At 37.8% G+C, this 22,504-nt stretch overlaps 1 protein-coding gene across 5 annotated transcripts in view; it reads left to right on the top strand.

Annotated features, from left to right (window-relative positions):
• The window catches only part of LOC120534140 (protein piccolo-like), a 215,814-nt gene that overhangs the window by 129,279 nt on the left and 64,031 nt on the right, over positions 1 to 22,504 (top strand). For 3 of the 5 annotated variants that reach the window (XM_039761466.1, XM_039761467.1, XM_039761464.1), the window contains 5 exons: positions 456 to 527; positions 2,969 to 3,149; positions 5,259 to 5,453; positions 7,166 to 7,348; positions 9,896 to 10,031. In XM_039761466.1, coding sequence (XP_039617400.1) covers positions 456 to 527; positions 2,969 to 3,149; positions 5,259 to 5,453; positions 7,166 to 7,348; positions 9,896 to 10,031 — 767 coding nt within the window. The remainder of the gene's footprint in view (positions 1 to 455; positions 528 to 2,968; positions 3,150 to 5,258; positions 5,454 to 7,165; positions 7,349 to 9,895; positions 10,032 to 22,504) is intronic. The other 2 variants (XM_039761465.1, XM_039761468.1) reach the window with 2 other exon arrangements.

Here is a 22,504-nt window from a genome sequence, read left to right as displayed (position 1 = left end):
TTGTTCAGCAATCCTGAATAACGTTGGTCATAGCAAAACAGTAGTGACTTTCCCAGGTACTTTAGTTACCTTAAATAACAATAATAAAATAATTCATAATGAGAAAGGAATTAATAATCGCTGAATCCATACTGAGTCTGACTGCTAGGTGATGTGCAAAGCCCCATATTTATCTTTCAATTGTTTTTGTTGAGCACTACTGTTTCAATGAAAGAGCAGTCACAGACCTGTGACAAGATGCCTATACCAAAAGGAAAACTTTATTATACAGCTTTATTATCTTAATTAAGAAATACTATATTTTTTAATTAAACAATCTGTTTTTAAGATCAAAGTTGTTGGATGTTTAGTGTCACATAAAACTGGTTTATTAAGTATGAGAAAAAGAAAGTGATAAAGCTAACAAATGGCACCTTTTGTGAAGATGCATATTAATTTTTTTGCGTAAATTGTAGTTGAAGAAGAAGACTCTTGAAGTCACAGTTTGGGATTATGATAGATTCTCTTCGAATGACTTCCTGGGAGAAGTAAGTTTTTTTTTTCCAATTTCTATATAATTATATATCTATATATTATATCTTATATTATGTATTGTTACTTTATTATATGGGTATCAACGTGGAATGCTCAACCATGATTCCAGTTAACAGGGACTGTATCCCAGCAGACATCAGAGCTACCTACCTCACTGGCTAGAAGCTCATTATGCGTTTCAAATAGAGGGCTGGAAACAGTCCCCCAAACTGCCAAATAGAGGCATGGGATAATTCATAGGAAGGGTGAAGTCTTGTACTCTGTGGCAGAGAATAAACAAAATTGTCCAGCCCTTTAAACAATTGTTGAACTCTGATGGAGCTCTGCTGGGATAGCCTTTGGAGTTTTACAAGAGTTTCCTGACCTTGGAAATAGTTCCAGGTATTTTCAAATAGTAATCGCAGAGTAGAATTTAAAATTCTGCCTGTAGTACAATGAGCTTAGAACCCAAAGGTGAGTTTCAGAAGGGTACAGCGCCCAGAGCTTACGGTGTAGGAGAAAGAGATATTGCGAAGCAAGCAGGAAAGGTATTGATGTTTCCTGCACAATCTTTCAGTGTTTACCCTCATTGGATAAACAGAGAGTAAACATCTGTATAGTGAGGGTCACAGGGGCAGCATAGCCTTTCTTTTCTATTATTTTGTTATTTTGTGTCTTCCCATTGTCTACCCCTGCTTTCTATTAGCTTTATATATTAAAATATTTTTATAAATAGCTTTGTTTTTGAACTTCTTTGTATCCAAGGGCACAGAGAGATATCCCCATCACACTAGCAAAAACAACAATAATAATTATTTATATAGCACATTTTTATACAAAGAATGTATGTCAAACTGCTTTACAAGATGTCAAGGAGAAAGTTACAAGAAAAGGAAAAATAAATAGGATTAGGTAAGAATAGAAACAAATATGTTATAAAGAAAAAATATATCCATACTATCATATTAAACACAGATATATAATTAGTAGACTAGCAGCATCCTTATATATAATTCTAAATCTCTAAAGATGAGTCTGGAGATAAGATCAGATGTCCAGGAGGACAGAAAAAAAACTCCAGTTAAGCTAGAGAAAAAAATAAGTAAATAAATAAATCTGCCAGCAGTTCCAAGGCCAAAAGACCACCCAGTCCCCACTGAACATTCCCACAACCTGAAACTTAACCATAATGTAATGTGACAGGTGTTTTGTGACTGACATTGAGGGCATTTCATGATTTTGGGCTGTTACTTGACTGATCTCATGGGTACTGCTGTCTGCAATTACACTCTGTTGGCTTCTAATGTTACTATACCTTGCAGGACTATAGGAGCATAAAACACAGGGACATTTGTCATAAATAAATATTTTATGTTGATTTATGTGTAAAACCATTGATTTATGATTTCCAGAAAACTGAGTTTTTTGAAAAAAATATTCAACCTTGGGACCAAAACAGAAAATAACTAACCCTGAAAGAGTTAAGTGTAACTTTGCTATAAGTGCTAATCAGAAATTTTCTGCATTTACTGAAAAAAATGAACCTCAGAAGAACAAACATCTTTTAAAAAGTGAGTTCTTCATTAACTATATTTACAAAAGCAGCTTTTAAAGCAGTTTTTATTTACCAAATATAAAATATCCATGAGTAACTTTGGTATGTGCACCCAGAAAGATCAATTAGGTAATCCATGATGATTAGTGTTTACAAAGCCCCCCTATGAAATCCCTCCCAAGCTTGTAATCACACCATATTTACTGCATGTGTATTTACTTTACTGGAGATATTTAATGCAAGTAAAAGCAGTATGAGCAGGACTTCAAACTCTTCTAAATTAAGTTTAATTTTAGCATTTCATTCTTGATTTTTCTTACCCCAGCATAATAGAATCTGATGTCTGATGTGCATTGTCATCAGGCACCTTACCTCATCGTTTATTTCACTCCTGCAACTCCTGTTCAGCTTACCGATTGTGGCCTGCTAGGTACTTGGCATTCCACGTCAGCCAACTGGGATTCTGAACCATTTAAAGTTTAAGAATAGATTGAGATTGTTTCAGCCCCAATCATTCACTATACCAGTTACCAGTCAGAACATAACTGTGAGTGAAATTTCAGAATGAACTAGCTACTAGCTAATTAGAGACCTTATTTTTAGTACAGAATTTTTGAGCCAACAGTTTTTTTTTTTTAAATCGGATAGGCACACCTAGCCAGTAAGGGTTAAGACATTTCTATCTAGCATTTGGGTCTTAAACACAGAGCTAATTTTCAGCACTTATTTTAAAGCTACGAGCATAATTTACCTGGATATTGATAGCTTTTTTTTTAAGAAAGTAATTATACAATTACATCCAAAAATATCCACTTTTCTTAAATGAACTGCTAGATATGATAATTGGACTGAGCTTTAATATGCAGCCACTTTAGCTATCCTTTGGCTTTTTCATTTTAGGTGTTAATTGATCTGAGCAACACCTCTCACCTTGACAATACTCCAAGATGGTACACTTTAAAGGAGCAAAGTGAAAGCATTGACCATGGGAGACCTCATTCTGGACAGAGCAGTCAACAGTCACCAAAGCCATCTGTAATCAAAAGTAGAAGCCATGGAATTTTTCCAGATCCCTCAAAGGGTATAATATGAAATTAACATTTGGATTATATGTTTTAAACTAAAAATAGTAAAGTTTTTGATGTTGTTTTTTCCAACTCTGTTATTAAATACCAAGCTGTGTTGTTTTTGAAAGCAATGTGTATGCAGAGCAAATTAGAACATTAAAACACAGCAGTCTAGAAGAGAACAGGCCATTCAGCCCAACAAAACTTGCCAGTCCTATCCACTTAATTCTTCTAAAAAACATCAAGTTTTGCAAGTCCCTAAGGTCTTACGGTTTACCACACTACTTGGTAGCTTATTTCAAGTGTCTATGGTTCTCTGTGTACAGAAAAGCCTCCTAATGTTTGTGCCAAATTTACCCTTAACAAGTTTCCAACTGTGTCCCCGTGTTCTTAATTAACACATTTTAAAATAACTTTCAGTATATTGTAAGTGGCTAGCAATAGGCTATTAATGCAAGAAGAGGCACTACTGGATTGGGAGAAGCTAAGGTGCCAGTTAGAGAAGTGTGTAGCAGAAATTCCACCACAGATGCTGAAGAAGATCCCTATTAAACTTTAATTGAAACAAAAGGGTACACACCTAAGAAAGACACCTTGAAGCACTGTCTGGAGTCAGCATTCTTCTGGGGGCAACTGGTTAGCCCAGTAAGAAATAAAGAAATAATATTATGTAGTTATGAGGGTAGGAGACTTCTTGTCAATTTCGAGAAAAAAGAACATTAGGAAGTGTATTTGAATCTTAGTGAGAGTAGGGAGCAGGTTGACTTGACCCTGGAGAGGTGGAGATATGCTCTAGAGAGAAGAGGAATGAAAGTCAGTAGGAACAAGACAGAGTACATGTGTGTAAAAGAGAGGGAGGTTAGTGGAACAGTGAGGATGCAAGGAGTAGAGTTGGCGAAGGTGAATGAGTTTAAATACTTGGGATCAACAGTACAGAGTAATGGGGATAGTGGAAGAGATGTGAAACAGAGAGTGCAGTCAGGGTGGGATGGGTGGAGAAGAGTGTCAGGAGTAATTGTGACAGACGGTTATAGGCAAGAGTGAAAGGGAAGGTCTACAGGACGGTAGTGAGACCAGCTATGTGGGTATATGGATTGGAGACGGTGGCACTGACCAGAAAGCAGGTGACAGAGCTGAAGGTAGCAGAGTTAAAGATGCTAAGATTTGCATTGAGTGTGACAAGGATGGATAGGATTAGAAATGAGTACAATAGAGGGTCAGCTCAAGTTGGACGGTTGGGAGACAAAGTCAGAGAGACAAGTTTAAAGGAAAAAAAAACAGATTATTATGCTTCCAGAAAATAAAATAGTGTAAAACAAATGCACATCTAATAACATAAGAAACAGACAGAAGTCACAAATGAATGGTATGAAGATGATAATAAAAAATGATACAGGTGTGCCATCAACCTGCAGTCAGACATGCTACCTTCTACATTATTCCACCATAGATTTTCACAAAGCAATGTCCTAATCAAATACAGAAAGACTAGCTGTTGTAATAAGAAAATGTGTAAATGTTCAAGATAAGGCTTTGCTTTTCATAAACAATGTCTGTATATTTGCTTTTTTTGAAAGTTGTAATGTAAATATAGATAAGACTTAACTTTCCCAAGGAGGGAAATTTAGCTTTTTATTCCATTGTTATACCATCCTGTTGTTTATTTTTGCTTCCCCAGAGTTTTCCAGGGGTCATTAATAAAGAAAATAGTGCTATCCAAAAGTGTTCACAATTCTTAAACAGAACTATATTTGAACTTGATTGTTTCCCTTCGATTTTCATAAGGATTAAAGTGAAAGGACAAATCAACCAAGAAAGTATTTAATTTACCTCTATGAGTCTATATTTTGCATAAGCTTAGAGTCTTCATTTAAGTATCTACATGAATTTATCCACATTTGCAAAGTCAAATTTCCGCTTTCTGAAGGATCAGATCTATTTCTCTGTTTTCTTAAAACATTTTAGAAATGGTATTTTTAGTTATGCAATCTATCTTTCCCACATGGCATTATGAAGAACCCTAATTTTTGATTAGTACTGTAAAAATATGTAGAACAGTATGTTGGTGAAGGTAGGTTTTAAAGGTAGATGCAAATGTGCATTCATTGAAATTACTCTTTTAGATATGCAGGTTCCCACCATTGAGAAATCTCACAGCAGCCCTGGAAGCTCCAAGTCATCCTCTGAAGGACATTTACGTTCTCATGGACCATCCCGCAGTCAAAGCAAAACTAGTGTCACTCAGACCCACCTTGAAGACGCCGGGGTTGCCATTGCAGCAGCCGAAGCAGCCGTCCAACAGCTTCGCCTTCAACCAAGTAAACGACGCAAATAACTTCCTCAGCATGGCAGCTTAACTCTCATCTGTTGCAATCTTTGTTCTGTTCCTTTCCTTTCTTGTTCTGCCTTATAATTAATGTAAACACAGTCTGCTCACAGTTTTTGTTTTATGTTTTTCCTCTATTTGTGTAGTTAAGATTTTTCACTGACCTCACCTTCCTATAAAACCTTCTTTTTGTTTGTTTCTTTGTTTGAATTCAGAAAAGGGGGGTTAAACTGGCTGTTTGAACAAACCCTATTGTTCTCTCAGTTCAAGTGGAATGTCAAAGTTTTGCAGAAATTGAATATATAAATGACTTTTAACCATTTGTCCGTTAGAATACAGATGAATTGCCAAGGTGCACGTAAAAATTTCAGATCACCTGATCACTTGGGCAGACATAAATGAAATTACAAATCAGATGGCTTAGCATTTACGTTTAAGAGCTAATATCAAGGCTCAACATTTAGCTGCATTTTAGAATTTTGTCATACTTTACATTATAGAAGACATATTGTGTTTGGTTATTCCAAACAAAAAAAAGACTTTGTAAGTGACTATGTTATTTGAACTCATATAAATCAAATCTGAGAATTGCTTTTAAACTACAGACTTAAATATTGTTGTATATATCTGTTAAAGTATTTGCGTTGATGAAACTTGTAATTGCTAAAATGTCGCTCAAAAAAATCTCTGCAGACTATAGCAACGCATGTTGAAAGTCAAGTGCCCTCTTATTAAAAGGGAAATGTAATGGCTTCACCAACATCATTTAACTATTTCAAATAAGAGGCTCAAAACCATATCTGCAATACTGCAGTGTCTCGTTTGCTTGGCGGTGTCATATGTTGTGGTTCTTGTCCATAAATGATCTTCACTGTGCAATATAAGCAACAAGCATCTTTTTAAGAATGTCTGCCATCGGAGAGAGCAGCATTAAGGCATCACTAAGCTACTGACTTCCATCTTCAGTATTCTAGGAAGTGTAGCCAACTGAGTGTATGACCCGTCAGTGCAAATAATGATTGGTTCTTGAAGCTTTATGCAACAATATTTAGGCTTGTAGGTGAACACATTTTCTAAGTCACCTTAGCCTATGTAGAGAAAAAAGTCATTTTCATCCACTGGAAGAACTGCTGTAATTTGTATATATACACAGTCGGCTCTAGCAAGATCTGATTTTTATTTTTTTCCATCTGCCCCCAGCTCATCTCATGCAAATGCAGTGCACCTCCTTTTGTTTCTAAACTATTAATCCTTGTCTGTGTCTTCCATTCCCTAGTTTAGAAACAAGTCTGGGATTGTGCAGACAGTGGATACAATGTGGAGTTTCTGCATTCCATTCAAAACATATGCAGTCATAGCCCAGTGTATCCACCTCAAAATGTGAGCTTCCTAAGTATCCACTTTTCATGAGAAATGCATTTGGACATGCGCTCCACAAATTGGAAATTTATGTATGTATGTACAGTATGTATGTATGTTTGTACAGTATGTATTTTTTTATCTATGAAACAGCCAGTTTTTCAAAACTCAACCCTTTTAAATGATGTGCATGCAATGTCTTTTGGTGTCCTTAAACATAACCTTTTAAAAGAAGACAGTATACAAAAGATGCAGAAAACACTTTTGTTTGCATGAATAACACTTAAGCTGATTCCATGTGAGGATACATATTCTGGGTTTCCATTTCACCCACACTTGCCGCAGCAGTTCATAAAAGCGGTCTGACAAGTCATGTCAAGAAGCAGCACAGACACAGCATAGCTGGAGTCCTCCCAATTCACAGAACTCAGTCTGACAATCTGCCTTCACCAGCCAATGAGAGCAAAGATGCAAGTCAGCTTGCCATCAGGAAAGTGATGTCTGAAGGACCACCTAAGTCTGAAGGAGGTGAGAATATTCACTTCTAATCTCACAGAGGGATAAAGTAGTGAGCATGTACTCTGCTTAGAAATGAGTCATGACTTTTTAAGTGTTTACTGCGGGAATAGGAATGCCTATTATGGACCAGTAATGCTTGTTTCTAATTAGTATTCTAAAGACAATGCCCACGTAAAATGACTATACTGTATATCTTTTAAGTTGTGTGGGTTTAAAATGCTTTTTATCAGTTCACTGTTGTTAAATTGTTTGTGTGTGTGTGTGTGTGTGTGTGTGTGTGTGTAGGAGAGAGAGTATTGCAAAGTCATCGCAATGTGATGCCAAAAGGTCATGTCTGTTTGTGACGTCCATTAACATTAACATACAACTGAACGCCTTCAAATACATTAGCTTTTGTGTTAAAAAGTAGATCTCTGCAAGTAAGTTACAGTAAAGATTTTTACAAGAAAACACTATTCAAAAAATAAGTGGCAGTGGAAATTTCAATCATTGCAAACAGTCTTTAATTTAGTAATTCAATGCTGAAGAAGGGTTAACTAATTTAAATTATGACTTGAACAATACCCATTCTACACTTTTCATAATTCTAATACTAAGAGAACTTAACAATTGACCAAAAGTAAACTTTGGTGTTTACACAAGCTGAATCATAAATGCCAAAAAAAGTAAAAATTCACATATTTCATATAAAATACATTGTACAGTGTGATAATACAAAGAAGATATTTCATTGTTGTGTAGACATATATGTCTGCCACAGCAAATTTGAAAAAGAAAAATAATTGTAATATAAAAAAACATTTTATGCAGCAACTTATAGGAAGAACACTAAGTCTTCCCAGTCATCAATGATCAATACTTATTATTTACTTTGTTGGATTCTGAAGTACAAGCAATCAAATCCTAAAAAGAAGCTCAAAAGTTGATCGATGACTCCAAGTTTCCTCGTACTAGTAAGTGTGGGTCAAGGCAATGACGTATAATTGCAGAGGCACTGAATTGTAAGAAATAAAGCTGCTCATTCCATTCTTACCCTTGCCTCATTGTTTGAACATGATTGAGCCATCTGACTAGTTGTTCAATTGTTAAAGTCATATTGCAAAAATGTATCTCATTTCAATTAGTCCTTGTTAACAAGACAGAAAATTTGTATTTTTCAACTAGACTAGGATCACTACAATGACCCTACACTGTTCGAAAAATAACCTCTAGGTTAACTGCAATAACATGGATTTTCCAATTCAACTATGACATATATAAACATTTTTATTGAATTCTAATTCTGGTAAATAGAATCATCACTATCTGCCACATATAAGAAACTAATCTTTACATGAACATTGTTTTTGCTGTTGATACCCCAACTACTGGGAGAGGGTATGGCTCCCCATGAACCTGACCAGTATAAGGCAAGCATACACAATGGATTGCAGTCTTTATAATAGTACACAACGGATTCTGAATGCATTAACAAAAGTATCCACTGATTAATTATAAAACTGTGTCCATTCCACCGACAGTGACTGTGCCTTATCTTTAAGTCCATGTGATTTTTCTGGACCTAATAACTGGACTTAAAGCCACAAAGATGCTGTACAGTATATGGGAAACACCCCTGTGGCTCCTTTAATAATTCTGAACATTTAACTTAACACTAGTGAACCATTTATATGATAATACTATATAGTGATTTAAATATTTTTTTAAGTATGAAGTATATTGGGAATGTTTATTCAAAAGTAAATGTTCTATTTAAAATAATCATTTATAACACAAAGTTCAGTGAATGTTATTATATTAATAATTAGTGACAGATTAATTTAGTATCTATCTATCTATTTTTATTGTTGCACCGTTCCATACAGTATTCATGTCTTAATAGATCTCATATAATACTGATAACATTGCTGATAAAGCTGGAATGTACAGAACCACCACCAGAGATCTGCGGTCACTTAATATTTTGTTTGGGTGTTTTCTTAAAAGTAGTGATAATTATGCAGTGTGAGTGAGGAGGACATTTGTTATGTTACATTCATTCTTATAAAAATCATTTCTTGCATTACTATTTTCAGTACCTGAATTTGAAAGAACCTTCTCTTGTTATTAAAAGCAAAAACTGCAGCTGTCAAAATTATGTGTGGGGGTCAGGGAGTGCTATGAATGAATTTGTTATCATACTCAGGTAATGTGACTCCAAGGTAGAGAAAATAAGTTGATTGACAAATCTAAGCTTAAAGCTAACACTTCCTTTTTCGAGCATTTTCAATGAGGAATGTAAAAGGCAAGTTGTGCTTTATTTATTTTTGCCCATTTAGTCTTGTATAATCAACTGATTTCCGTAAGTTTCAAAATTTACCAATAGATAAAATCGATTGTGTTGTATGGTGAATCTGTGACATCTGTCCATGCAGACTTTTTAATTTGATGTATTGTGCTTTATTTGTTTTGCTCATGTTGTCCTTATTGTGAATGTTTTTTTACATGCAAAGAATTAAAATGCTCAAGTATGCTTCTCTCACAATTCCTCTAATATATTATGGCTTTTTTGAACAGCAAAGTCCAACCACAGAGTGACAGACTCCTCTGTGTCAACTGCCTCATCTGTCAGCAGTTTTGGCAGTGGTTACAGCGTGGACAGCGAAGGTAGCACTGTTGCTGGAGACAACAACATCTTCCCTGTTCCACGAATGTAAGTACCTCATCATGTTTTATGCCAGATTCTGTTTAAGTGAGCTGTCCCTGACTGATTAAACAGTTTACCACTGCATGCATAATCACTTTCTACAGTGGATTTTTATATTAGTCTAAGAAGATATTGTAGCCATCAAAGATGATCTTGCCTTAGTTTATTTTTTTTTTAAATGGTCCTCATATTGTGGACAGGCTTGTCTTTTCAATTAGAATGGAGAAATATTTTCCAATAATATTTATGATCAATTAAAATTCAATTAATAAATGGATAATGGATAAATTAATAAAATGTATTTTTGATTTCATAGAGACCATGCATACCTTCTGTTTTAAGGCTGTAAAAACAAGTTGTGATTCAACAAGAAAGACAAAGATGGTCTTTGTGCTACAGTGTAACAAGGATGGATAAGATGTGTGGTTTCACCACTCAGGGCTTTTAGCAGAAGGACTATTTCTTTTTTCCATCAATAAAACCATAGTCTTATCAACAGGTGATGTTAAAAATAATAATATATTTTGCATTCTACGTTAATCAGGGAGCAATTATTTTGTTAAAATCCATTTGAAACAAGAATTCCATCAGGGAGAGAAAGACCCTGAGATGAAACACAAAAAAAAGTTCAACAATTTCCTGGGCAAAGTGTATGATGAATACTAATGAACTCTGTAGATGTTTTCAGCAGTGAATAAAGTGATTAAAACTAGATTAGTTCTAATAAGTCTCACTTGATTAGAATTTTAATTTCAGAAAAGAGACTCTGACTCTGTCTGAATAGACTTTGCCATTTTATTTCACATGCTAATATTTGACAGTCATGTCCTTTCCTCTAAAGTAGTCTTTTGAGCATAATTTATTGATGGTGCATGTTATGAAACTAGGAGCTAGTTACCATTGATTTGATACCCCAATCAGTACTATAACGAATAGCAACTCATTCTATTATTTATCCAGTATGAACAGAAATTCAAGAATCCAGCTCTGAAATTGGGTTTAAAGGGAAGGGATGTTGAACCTCCATAACCCAATTGAACTCCTGGAGTGGATTTGTAGGCTACCTATCTTCATGTGCAAAGGGGGAGATTTGGGTAAGATGGACATGAGTAGGATAGGATCTCATGGACTAGACAAGGTTACTTGCTGGCAGTGCAATAAGGCTCTGGAGATATTTACCAGTGTTGAAATCAGGTGGTGCAATAAAATTCTTTCAAAATTGTCTTTGAGTAAGTTTGAACATTAGTGGGGCAGTTAAATTAGATGCAAAATCAAAGTCTTAATATTTCAAATATATATTATAGGCATTATACATTCTGCATAAAGAAGATGAAATGAATTTGACTATTTTTAAGTTTTGCATTTCATGTACATATACAACACTTTTCCACTATTTTGATGGAAATCAGCCTTTGGTGTCCTTTTACATTCTCAAAGTCTCTCTTCTGCTTTGTTGCATCTGCTGACTCTCCCTCCTCCTGCTAAATTTGCTAAAAATTGAGTAATTTTCTTAGTTCTTGTTAACAAGCTGTAGAATTATCATCCTTTGACTAACCGAAATTCTCCCAGTCTATGAACTTCCAGGTGTCTCTTGACAACCTGATGGTTTATTTGGAACTGCTTGGGTTTTCTATAAAACAAAGTCTAGTAAGTGGCCATTTAACACGGTTTTAAGTGCTTCTGGGGCTAGGGGACTAGTAGTTGTCTACGTTAAGTTTGCACATTCCTCTGAAACCTTCCTGGGTTTTTGTTTGGGTCCTGTTGTTTTCCCCCCATTTCCCAAAAACATGCCTGTCTGTTAGATTAGTAATTCTGAATTGGTTTATATATATATAGTATGTGTAATTGTACTTTATAGGTGTGTGCATATCTCAAAGTGTCCTGTAATTGACTGATGCCTGAGATGTCCAGGGAGAATTCCTACATTATGACTGATTCTGCCAGGAGAAGCCTATGGCATCCCACAGGAGCTGTATTACCATGAATCAGGAAATAGATGGATTTGGCCATTTGGTCACATTATGGGACTGAACATTGGAACTGTACAATTTGGGCTTGAAGGGTAACATGCAACATGTAGCAGAGATAAAATTTTAAATGTCATATCGTAGGTATGTACAAGGGGTTAGAGAGACATTTTGTTTCTTTTTCTTCCTTCTCTTTTGGCTGTTCCTGTTAGGGGTTGCCACAGCGGTTTCCACAGTGTTATGTCATGGTAATGGGTAATTTATTAAATTCAAAGTACTGTATTCTTCTTCTTCTTCTTCTTTTGGCTGCTCCCGTTAGGGGTTGCAACAGTGGATCATCTTCCATATTTTTTGTCCTTTGCATCTTGTTCTGTTACACTCACAACCTGCATGTCCTCTTTCACCACACCCATAAACCTCCTCTTAGGCCTTCCTCTTTTCTTTTTCCTGGCAGCTCTATCCTTACGATCCTTCTTCCAATATACTCAGCATTTCTCCTCTGCACATGTCCAAACCAATGCAATCTCACCTCTCTGACTTTGTCTCCCAACTGTCCAACTTGAGCTGACCATCTAATGTACTCATTTCTAATCCTATCCATCCTCATCACGCCCAATGCAAATCTTAGCATCTTTAACTATGCTACCTACAGCTCTGTCTCCTGCTTTCTGGTCAGTGCCACCGTCTCCAACCCATATAACATAGCTGGTCTCACTACCATCCTGTAGACCTTCCCTTTCACTCTTGCTGATACCCGTCTGTCACAAATTATTCCTGACACTCTTCTCCACCCATTCCACCCTACCTGCACTCTCTTTTTCACCTCTCTTCCACAATCCCCATTACTCTGTACTGTTGATCCCAAGTACTTAAACTCATCCACCTTTGGCAACTCTACTCCTTGCATCCTCACCATTCCACTGACCTTCCTCTCATTCACACACATGTATTCTGTCTTGTTCCTACTGACCTTCATTCCTCTCCTCTCTTGAGCATATCTCCACCTCCCCAGGGTCTCCTCAACCTGCTCCCTACTATCGTTACAGATTACAATGTCATCACCTCACTTCTTAATCAAGCTTCCATTACTCTTTCCCATAACTTCATGCTGTGGCTCATCAGTGTTATCCCCCTGTAGTTACTACAGTCCTGCACACCCTCCTTATTCTTAAATATTGGCACCAGTACACTTCTTCTCCACTTCTGAGGCATCATCTTACTTTCCAAGATTCCATTAAATAATCTGGTTAAAAACTCCACTACCATCTCTCTTAAACACCTCCATGCTTCCACAGGTATGTCGTCTGGACCAACGGCCTTTCCATTTTTCAACCTCTTCATAGATGTCCTTACTTCCACCTTGTTAATCCGTTGCACTTTCTGATTCACTATTTCCACATCATCCAACCTCTTCTCTCTCTCATTCTCTTCATTCATCAGCCTCAACTCATACTCAATTCTTCCTTTAAAGAGAATTTTAAAATTGTATTAATTGACATGGTTGCATATCAAGGTTATTCAAATAAAAGTTAAATGCCACAAACATGTCAAAAATAAGATTATTCAAAATAATAAGATTCTTAATGTTCCTTTTTTTAGGTTTTCAAATACTGTTTATGCATTACAGTAAAAAAGCTATATACAAAGCATAATGCTATAAAAGTCACATTACAATATAAGTAAAACATGGTCCAATCAAAAATACAATCAATGTGGCACTTCAACGAAAAAGCTAAAATTAATTTAATCATAAAACTCAACCCTTATCCAATTAATGCCCATATTAAAGCAATTCTTCAAATAAAAATAAAGGCAGTAGCCCAGCACATGTCACTTACAGAGTATAGTAAAATTATTTGCTTGTGTTAATCAACATGCCAAATGTCACCACTTAGAATAGATTTAGTAAAGTGTTTGCCAAATTCTGTTAAAAAAAAACCTTCACCTATTTAACACAAAGAAAATTTAGATTTTTTTTTCTAGTTTCACATTATATATAATAACATTTCACTTTCCCATGTAGTTATTAAGGGTTTGTTTGATTTTTTTAAACGTTATACAAAATCAGTTGGTTTAGTGACTATGTAGTAAAGGCAATCACCGTGAGTTTATCTGTAATTTATTTAGCACAATCCGATATTGTGATGAAGAATGCCATTTGAGGATTAGAAACATAGGCAAACTGTAAGGGGCAACCTATTCTCCCTAGAGGATGCACCATGTTACTTAAGTAAAGAGTAATTTTTTTTCCTCCAAAGTTTTTTTGTATTTAAAGGCTACAGCTAGTATAACTAATTAATATAATATTAATATAACATCAATGAATATGATCATTAGATCCATTCTACCTAATCAACTTTCTCTTGCATATTACCAACTCTTAGAACAAGCAGAGAAACATTCTGTACTATATAAACTGTGGATTAGTTTACTGTTAGTTTACCAATTTAGCCAAAACAGGCCACTTTAACTTGTGTATTTTGTGTACAGAATGTGGATACTAGGGAGTGCTCCAGCTCCCCAAACACCCGACACAAAGGCTCGGACACATGTATAAAATGAATGAAAGAGTTTTATTGTGGGAAACTCTTGTAGAAAGCATTTCTCACCCTGCAGCCATAACACAAGACACAAACAGCACACAGCAGTTCTTTCTCTTTCTCTTTTTGTCTCCCTCAGTCACTCACTGCCTCCTCTGCTCCTCATGTAAGCTTTGTCTCCTTCCTCCCAGTTCTGGCTTCTGGAGCTATGGGAGGCAGTTCCTTTTACATTATTCCCGGAGGTACAGTACTTCTGGTGTTCTCAAGGCTTGACCTGGAAGCATTTCTGGGTAAGGCTGGAACCCCACAAAGTAGGGCTCCACAGTCCCTGCAGCACCCCCTGGGGGCACACTGGAACTCAACAGGGCTGAGCTGACAAACTCTAAGTCCCATGATGCTCTGTGGGAATCTGTGGCGATGCCGCAACCCAGGGGGTTTACCTTCTAGTAACCTGTGGAGACAAAGCCATGTGAAAGTTATTCCCACCTGTACTTCCATGCTATGGACATCCCAGCCAGGTAAGGTTTCCAGGCAGTGCCGTTCACAGGTATTTTCTCTTTTACATGTCAGATATCCTCTCCTGTCGCTCCTATTTTAAAGATCCCAAAGTCTTGCACACTTGTCTGTGTGGCTGAATTTATCAACTGTACAAACAGCAAACCTCATTCACACTTCACACACATCACTGTGGCAAACAATTTAATAAACAAAAAAGTCTCTGATGAAGTAAATTAAAAAATTAAATGCTTCAACTTTCTAAAAGTCTTTTTAAAATTTGGTTTTGGTTAAATGAAATCTACTGTGTTTAAAAGAATGCCTTCCTTTAAACAAAATGTAGTATTATGCAATACATACCATATTAGGTCATCTAAGTTTGAATTAAGTTAAATATCTTTATAATCTTCTTTTTCCTAGCTTTTATCCCATACTTGTGTAGCGTCAGCTTATGAGCAGGGCATTTGCAACTTGTTTCAATCAAGGGTATCTTTGGGGGCAACGTCGACTTGTCACATATGTTCCTTGATTCGATTGAGCCTGTGCTTTTTCGGTCTTTGCCATGGCTGCTTGCCAGGCAGGCTCAATAGTAAACCTGACAATGGACACTATGTTGTTATCACTGTGGATGACATAGCCATACTATTGGATGCATGAATGTTTTCATTTGTGATATCTTCAAGTATGGTTAGGCTGAGAACCCACTGTAGCACTCGCATCTCCTTTACGTGTAGCACTCGCTAATGCTTGGTGGAAGCTGGCCAACATTTGGCCCCATACATGAGCACTGGGAAGACGACTGCTTTGTTGATTTGTGCTTTGAGATATTTTGGAATCTTCCAATTGCAGGTGACCTTGGTAACCTGTCGCCACTTCAGCCAGGCCTTGTTGGTTCAGTCTTGGATGACTGGCAGCACATCACAGTCATTGCAGATGAGTGATTCAAGGTATTTAAATCTGGTGACCTTCGTGAGTTTCTGGCCATCGATATGGATAGTGCTGTTGGTCTGTGTGCAGCATTCTGTGTATTCTTATTTTCTACCTCTATGCTAGGTTTTCTAGGACCTGTCAGGTTTCATCCATGGGTGTGGTGTCTGGAGATCAATTGTAGCCGCGTTCATACATAAATTGAAGAGTGTGGAAGAGAGCACCGATCCTTGGTGGATGCCCACATTGATGATGAAAGGCAGTGAAATGCTGGGCGAACATGATATGACACTGGTGGACTTGTCACAGAGTATTCTGGTCCATTTGATGTAAGCTTTCAGCACGCCATGAGATCAGACGGCTTGCCATATAAGATTGTGAGGGATATGATTGAATGCTTTCTCCAGATCCAAGAAGACCATGTGGAGCAGTCTGTTCTTTTCTCAATGTTTCTCCATCGGGAGATGTAAGGCCTTTATTGCTTCTATTGTACCACAGTTTTGGACGAATCCATACTAGTTGGCTGTGATGGTTGTGATGTTTTGTGTTTGTCTATTTAGCACTCATTGAAAGATCTTCATGGTGTGGCAGAGAAGGCGAATCAGGCATTTGGTTGTACAGTCACTTGCATCTCCTTTAGCTTTCTATATTGGGATCATGGTGTTGGTAGACCAGTGTTTGGGGGCCTTGCCTTCATCGACAATTGGATTGAAGAGCATTGCCAGTAGGTTGGCACCGCTGTCACCAAGTCGTCGGATCCTGTGGCATTCATGCTCTTCAGCTTCTTGACCGTATATTCGACTTATTTAACTGTTATCCAGGAGACTAGGCCTTCAACCAGCCCAACCTCTACTATCGGTAGGTGCAGAAACTCTTTGTTGGTGATCCTCAAGAAGAATGCGTTCCAATGCTTCAGGATATTGGTTGGATTATGTAGGAGCCGCCGGTTCTCTGCCTTGATGTTCTTGACTTGCCTTGTAATCTGTGAAAAAATTATTCACAAGTAACAGGCGAGGATGTCTTCCTTGAAAATAAGGGACAAACAGAAATTCATGTGCATAACGTGATATGGGCAGCAATGAAAATATCCTTAATGCAATCAAACTGGCACCAAATTTAGATTTAACACACTACTCCAGTACTCTAATAAAGAACTATTTTACAGGAGACTTGCTTAATAAGTAAGGACCAGTCTTGATTGCAAAGGGGTGGGATCGGTCAAATTTTTCATTCTCACTATAAAAAGAAAACCAGAAGTGTTGGAATGTTAGTACATGAAGCAATCTAATTTTTAGCTTTAGACATGGTATCTAACCCTGCAGAGTGTTCTGTCATGGTAATGGGTAATTTATTCAATTCTAAATTTCTGTCTTCTTCTTCTTCTTCTTTTGGCTGCTCCTGTTAGGGGTTGCCACAGTGGATCATCTTCTTCCATATTTTTTTGTCTTTTGCATCTTGTTCTGTTACACCCACCACCTGCATGTCCTCTCTCACCACACCCATAAACCTCCTCTTAGGCATTCCTCTTTTCCTTTTTTCTGGCAGCTTAATCCTTAACATCCTTCTCCCAATATATTCAGATTCTCTCCTCTGCACATGTCCAAACCAACACAATCTCACCTCTCTGACTTTGTCTCCGAATTATCCAACTTAAGCTGACCCTCTAATGTACTCATTTCTGATCCAATCCATCCTCGTCACACCCAGTGCAAATCTTAGAATCTTTAACTCTGTCTCCTGCTTTCTGGTCAGTGCCACCATCTCCAACCCACATAACATAGCTGGTCTCACTGCCGTCCTGTACACCTTCAATTTCACTCTTGCTGATACCCGACTGTCACAAATTATTCCTGACACTCTTCTCCACCCATTCCACCCTACCTGCACTCTCTTTTTACCTCTCTTTCACAATCCTCATTACTCTGTACTGTAGATCCCAAGTATTTAAACCCATCCACCTTCGCCAACTCTACTCTTTGCATCCTCAACATTCCACTGACCTCCCTCTCATTTACACACATGTATTCTGTCTTGTTCCTACTGACCTTTATTCCTCTCCTCTCTAGAGTATATCTACACTTCTCCAGGGTCTCCTCAACCTGCTCCCTACTATCGCTACAGATCACAATGTCATCAGCAAACATCACAGTCCTGTCTCATCTCGTCTGTCAACCTGTCCATCACCACTGCAAATAAGAAAGGGCTCAGAGCTGATCCCTGATGTAATCCCACCTCCACCTTGAATGCATCCATCCACTACTACCGCAGACCTCACCACTGTTACACTTCCCTTGTACATGTCCTGTGCAACTCTTATGTACTTCTCTAACCCTCCCGACTTCCATATACAATACCACAGCTCCTCTCGAGGCACCCTGTAATATGCTTTCTCCAGGTCCACAAAGATGCAATGCAACTCCTTCTGGCCTCCTCTATACTTCTCCATCAACATTCTCAGAGCAAACATTGCATTTGTGGTGCTCTTTTTTGGCATAAAACCATACTGCTGTTCACAAATCATTATCTCCCTTCTTAATCTAGCTTCCACTATTCTACCCCATACCCTCATGTTGTGGCTCATCAATTTTATCTCCCTGTAGTTACTACAGTTCTGTACACCTTCCCTTTCACTCTTGTAGACCTTCCCTTTCACTCTGCTGATATCTCATTCATTGGGATCACGTGGCTGATGTGTGCTTTTCAAACACTAGAGTCTGTTGAGAGTTGTTGGTTTGTTCTGTGGTGTGAGATTTAAATTAAAAAATATATACATTTTGCTCTTAAAAACTTGGGTTTTGGTTGCCGCTAAGGAACCGTGTGGGAATTTTTAAAGCTTTTTTTCCCTTTAGAAGAGTTATTTTTTTGCTTTTTTTTTCGCCCGCACAAGAGCAAATGTAGCTGGGTGTTTGAAAGTGTGCTTGGAAAAGTTATTTGTACTTGTACCTGTTCTTGTTCTTGTTATCTGTATTTGAATTAGCATTGAGGAAGCAGGGTAGAAAGCAGCAGTAACTGATATCGGCATTTGTAAGCAAATAACCACGTTGTCGTAACACCAATTCCTTAGTTTAAAGGAAAAGAAAAAAAGGCTGCAGCTGACTTCAAAGCACTTAAAGTGGAAGGCTCAGCAGTGCACAGGTAAGCAACCAGCGTTAAGACGCCGATCAGGCACAAGGAGCTGTAGGAGCAAATAAGGTAGTAAAGTTTTATTTATTTGTTTATTTTAGATTAAACTGTCCTTAGCGGTCCAGAGGTAGAACAGTTAAGTGGGTGACAGCGTATTGGTTCATTAATACGGGGAAATACAAACAGTGCGAGTGAAGTGCTTATAAGTAAGAGGAGAGCAAAGTTAGGAGAAGAGACAGAGAAAAGTAAAGTTAACCTCATAGAAAGACAAATAGCAGGCAGCTGAGAGGGACAACAGTACAGGAGCTTAAGGGGAAAAGGTGTAAAATATCTGTAGCAGATCTTAGTGTTACCATTTAAGTTAAGGAGCAGCTGAAAGAAGAAGAAATTTAATTTTAAGAAAAAAAAAAGTTAAGGCAGTTTAGTAATCCCAAATCAAATTTTAATAATGAGGCCAGTGCAATGCAAGTCCTGTTGGATGTTGGACTTTTTAGATGATGGTTTGGAAGAGCCAGTTGTCTATGAGGGCTACATCTGCAAGAGATGCCAGCTGATCCAGCACCTCAAGCTCAGGGTCGCTGAACTGGAGGAGGAGTTGGCTGACCTGCGTTGTAATAGAGAATTGGCGGACTTGGCCCAGGTGTCCTTTAGAGATAGTGTGCACCCCTAAGGTGGCGCGGGAGGAGATTCCAGACCAGACAGGTAGGAATAGGTGGGTCACGGTCACAAGGCGTAAGGTAAAGGGTGCACACTGTCGGGGGCATCAACCCCAGAATTAGAAGTGTCAAACCGTTATCAAGTCCTTGCGGAGCTGGTCGGTGACTTTGATAATTCTGAGGTGGTATGCAGGGTTGAGGAGCCCCAACGTTCCACCTCAAAACCAGTTCCCAAAAGAGAGAGGTAGTGATAGTTGGGGACTCAATCATTAGGGGGATTGAAGCGCAGGTGTGCTCCAGAGAGAGAGTCTCGCACGGTGTGTTGCCTTCCGGGAGCACAGGTGGGAGACCTCCCTAGAAGGGTGGATAGGCTCTTGGCCAGAGCGGGGGTGGATCCAGTTGTCATTGTCCATGTTGGAACAAATGACATACATAAGGGTAGTCTGTCAGTTCTGCAATCCAAATTCAAAGAGTTAGGTGCCAAGCTGAGGAGCAGAACTGGTGGGGTTGCTGTTTATGCCAAACAGGGTTTAAATGTAAGACCTCTTCAGTTGGATGATGAGCCCCATCTTAGTGAGGACATGTGGCTTGGCCTGGAAAATATTAGGGAAAGAGGTCTTATTTTAGGAGTGTGTTATAGACCACCCAATTCAGATAGTAATTTCAACACACATCTTTTTAGTAAAATCAAAAAGGCAAGTTTACAGGGAGATATTATAGTCATGGGGGACTTTATCCAAATATTAACTGGAATAACCTTCCAGATGGAGGAGCACAAGAGCAGGAGTTTTCAGATGTAATCAGTGACTGTTTTTTAACACAGCATGTTAAAGCACCAACACGGGGTGAAGCCTGTCTGGATTTTTTTATTCTGTAATAATCAGGATAGAATTGAGGGTGTAGAGGTGATTGAACCACTAGGGTCAAGTGACCATAATGTAATACAATTCTCAGTATTTTGTAAGAGTACAGATGCAAAGACTAAAATTGTTAAGTTGAACTTTGGTAGGGCTAATTTTGAGCAGATGCGACAAAGTCTAAGTAGGATACACTGGGATAAGCTTTTAAGTGTGGAGACAGTCGAGGAGCAGTGGAACAGGTTTAAAAATGTGTTACATGTAATGCAGGACAGATACATACCTAAATTTGGAATTAATAGGAAACTAAAAAAAACTCCACGGTGGATTAATAAAGATAAAAAAGAAGTTGCAAAGAAAAAAACTGCTGTATAAGGCATATAAGACTAATGACTGCAAAGCGAATCGTAGAGCATATGAGAACATGAGGGCAACCATTAAGAACAATATCAGAGAGGCTAAAAGACAGTTGGAGAGGAATATAGCAGATAAGGTGAAAGAAGACCCCAAGACATTCTTTCAGTATTTTAGTAGTAAAAGAACAGTTAAGGAGGAGATCAAGTTCTTCAGGTAATAGTAAAGGGGAATTAAAAGATACAGACAGTGAAATAGCAGATGCCCTAAACTTACATTTTTCTGAGGTGTTTACAAGTGAGCAAGTGGATAACCTGCCAGAGGTAAACACGACTACTAAGGAGGTACTGAGGGATTTGGAAATTATTGAGGGAGAAGTGCTGCTCAGATTAAATAAGATGGGTTCAGAATAGGGAGGTCGTGTTTTACTAACTTGCTGGAATTCTATGAGGAAGCAACAAAAGTATACGATCAAAGTGGAGTTTATGATCTTATTTATCTGGACTTTTAGAAAGCATTTGATAAGGTGCCACATGAGAGGTTAGGCATCAAGTTAAAAGAAGTGGGAGTTCAGGGTGATGTTTTTAGATGGGTGCAGAATTGGCTCAGACACAGGAAGCAGAGGATGACGGTGTGAGGAATCTCACCAGAACTGGCCGATGTTAAGAGTGTTGTTCCACAGGGGTCAGTGCTAGGGCCGCTGCTATTTTTAATATATATAAATGATTTAGATAGGAATATAAGTAACAAGCTGGTTAAGTTTGCAGATGATACCAAGATAGGTGGATTAGTAGATAATTTGGAATCTATTATATCATTGCAGAAGGACTTGGATAGCATACAGGCTTGGGCAGATTTGTGGCAGATGAAATTTAATATCAGTAAATGTAAAGTATTACACATGGGAAGTAAAAATGTTAGGTTTGAATACACATTGGCCGGTCAGAAAATCAAGAGTACACCTTATGAGAAGGATTTAGGAGTCATAGTGGACTCTAAGCTATCAACTTCCTGGCAGTGTTCAGAAGCCATTAAGAAGGCTAACAGAATGTTAGGTTATATAGCACGATATGTGGAGTACAAGTCCAAGGAGGTTATGCTCAACCTTTATAATGCACTGGTGAGGCCTCATCTTGAGTACTGTGTGCAGTTTTGGCCTCCAGGCTACAAAAAGGACATAGCAGCGCTAGAAAAGGTCCAGGGAAGAGCGACTAGGATGATTCCAGGGCTACAGGAGTTGAATTATGAGGAAAGATTAAAAGAGCTGAGCCTTTACAGTTTAAGCAAAAGAAGATTAAGAGGTGACATGATTAAAGTGTTTAAAATTATGAAGGGAATTAGTACAGTGGATCGAGACTTGTATTTTAAAATGAGTTCATCAAGAACACGGGGACACAGTTGGAAACTTGTTAAGGGTAAATTTCATACAAACATTAGGAAGTTTTTCTTTACACAAAGAACAATAGACACTTGGAATAAGCTACCAAGTAGTGTGGTAGACAGTAAGACGTTAGTGACTTTCAAAACTCAACTTGATGTTTTCTTGGAGGAAATAAGTGG

The sequence above is a fragment of the Polypterus senegalus genome, chromosome 8 (genome assembly GCF_016835505.1).
Source record: "Polypterus senegalus isolate Bchr_013 chromosome 8, ASM1683550v1, whole genome shotgun sequence".
In the NCBI taxonomy this organism is placed as follows: domain Eukaryota; kingdom Metazoa; phylum Chordata; class Cladistia; order Polypteriformes; family Polypteridae; genus Polypterus; species Polypterus senegalus.
The sequence above is the reverse complement of the archived record's forward strand: the minus strand, read 5'-3'. Positions and strand labels throughout refer to the sequence as shown.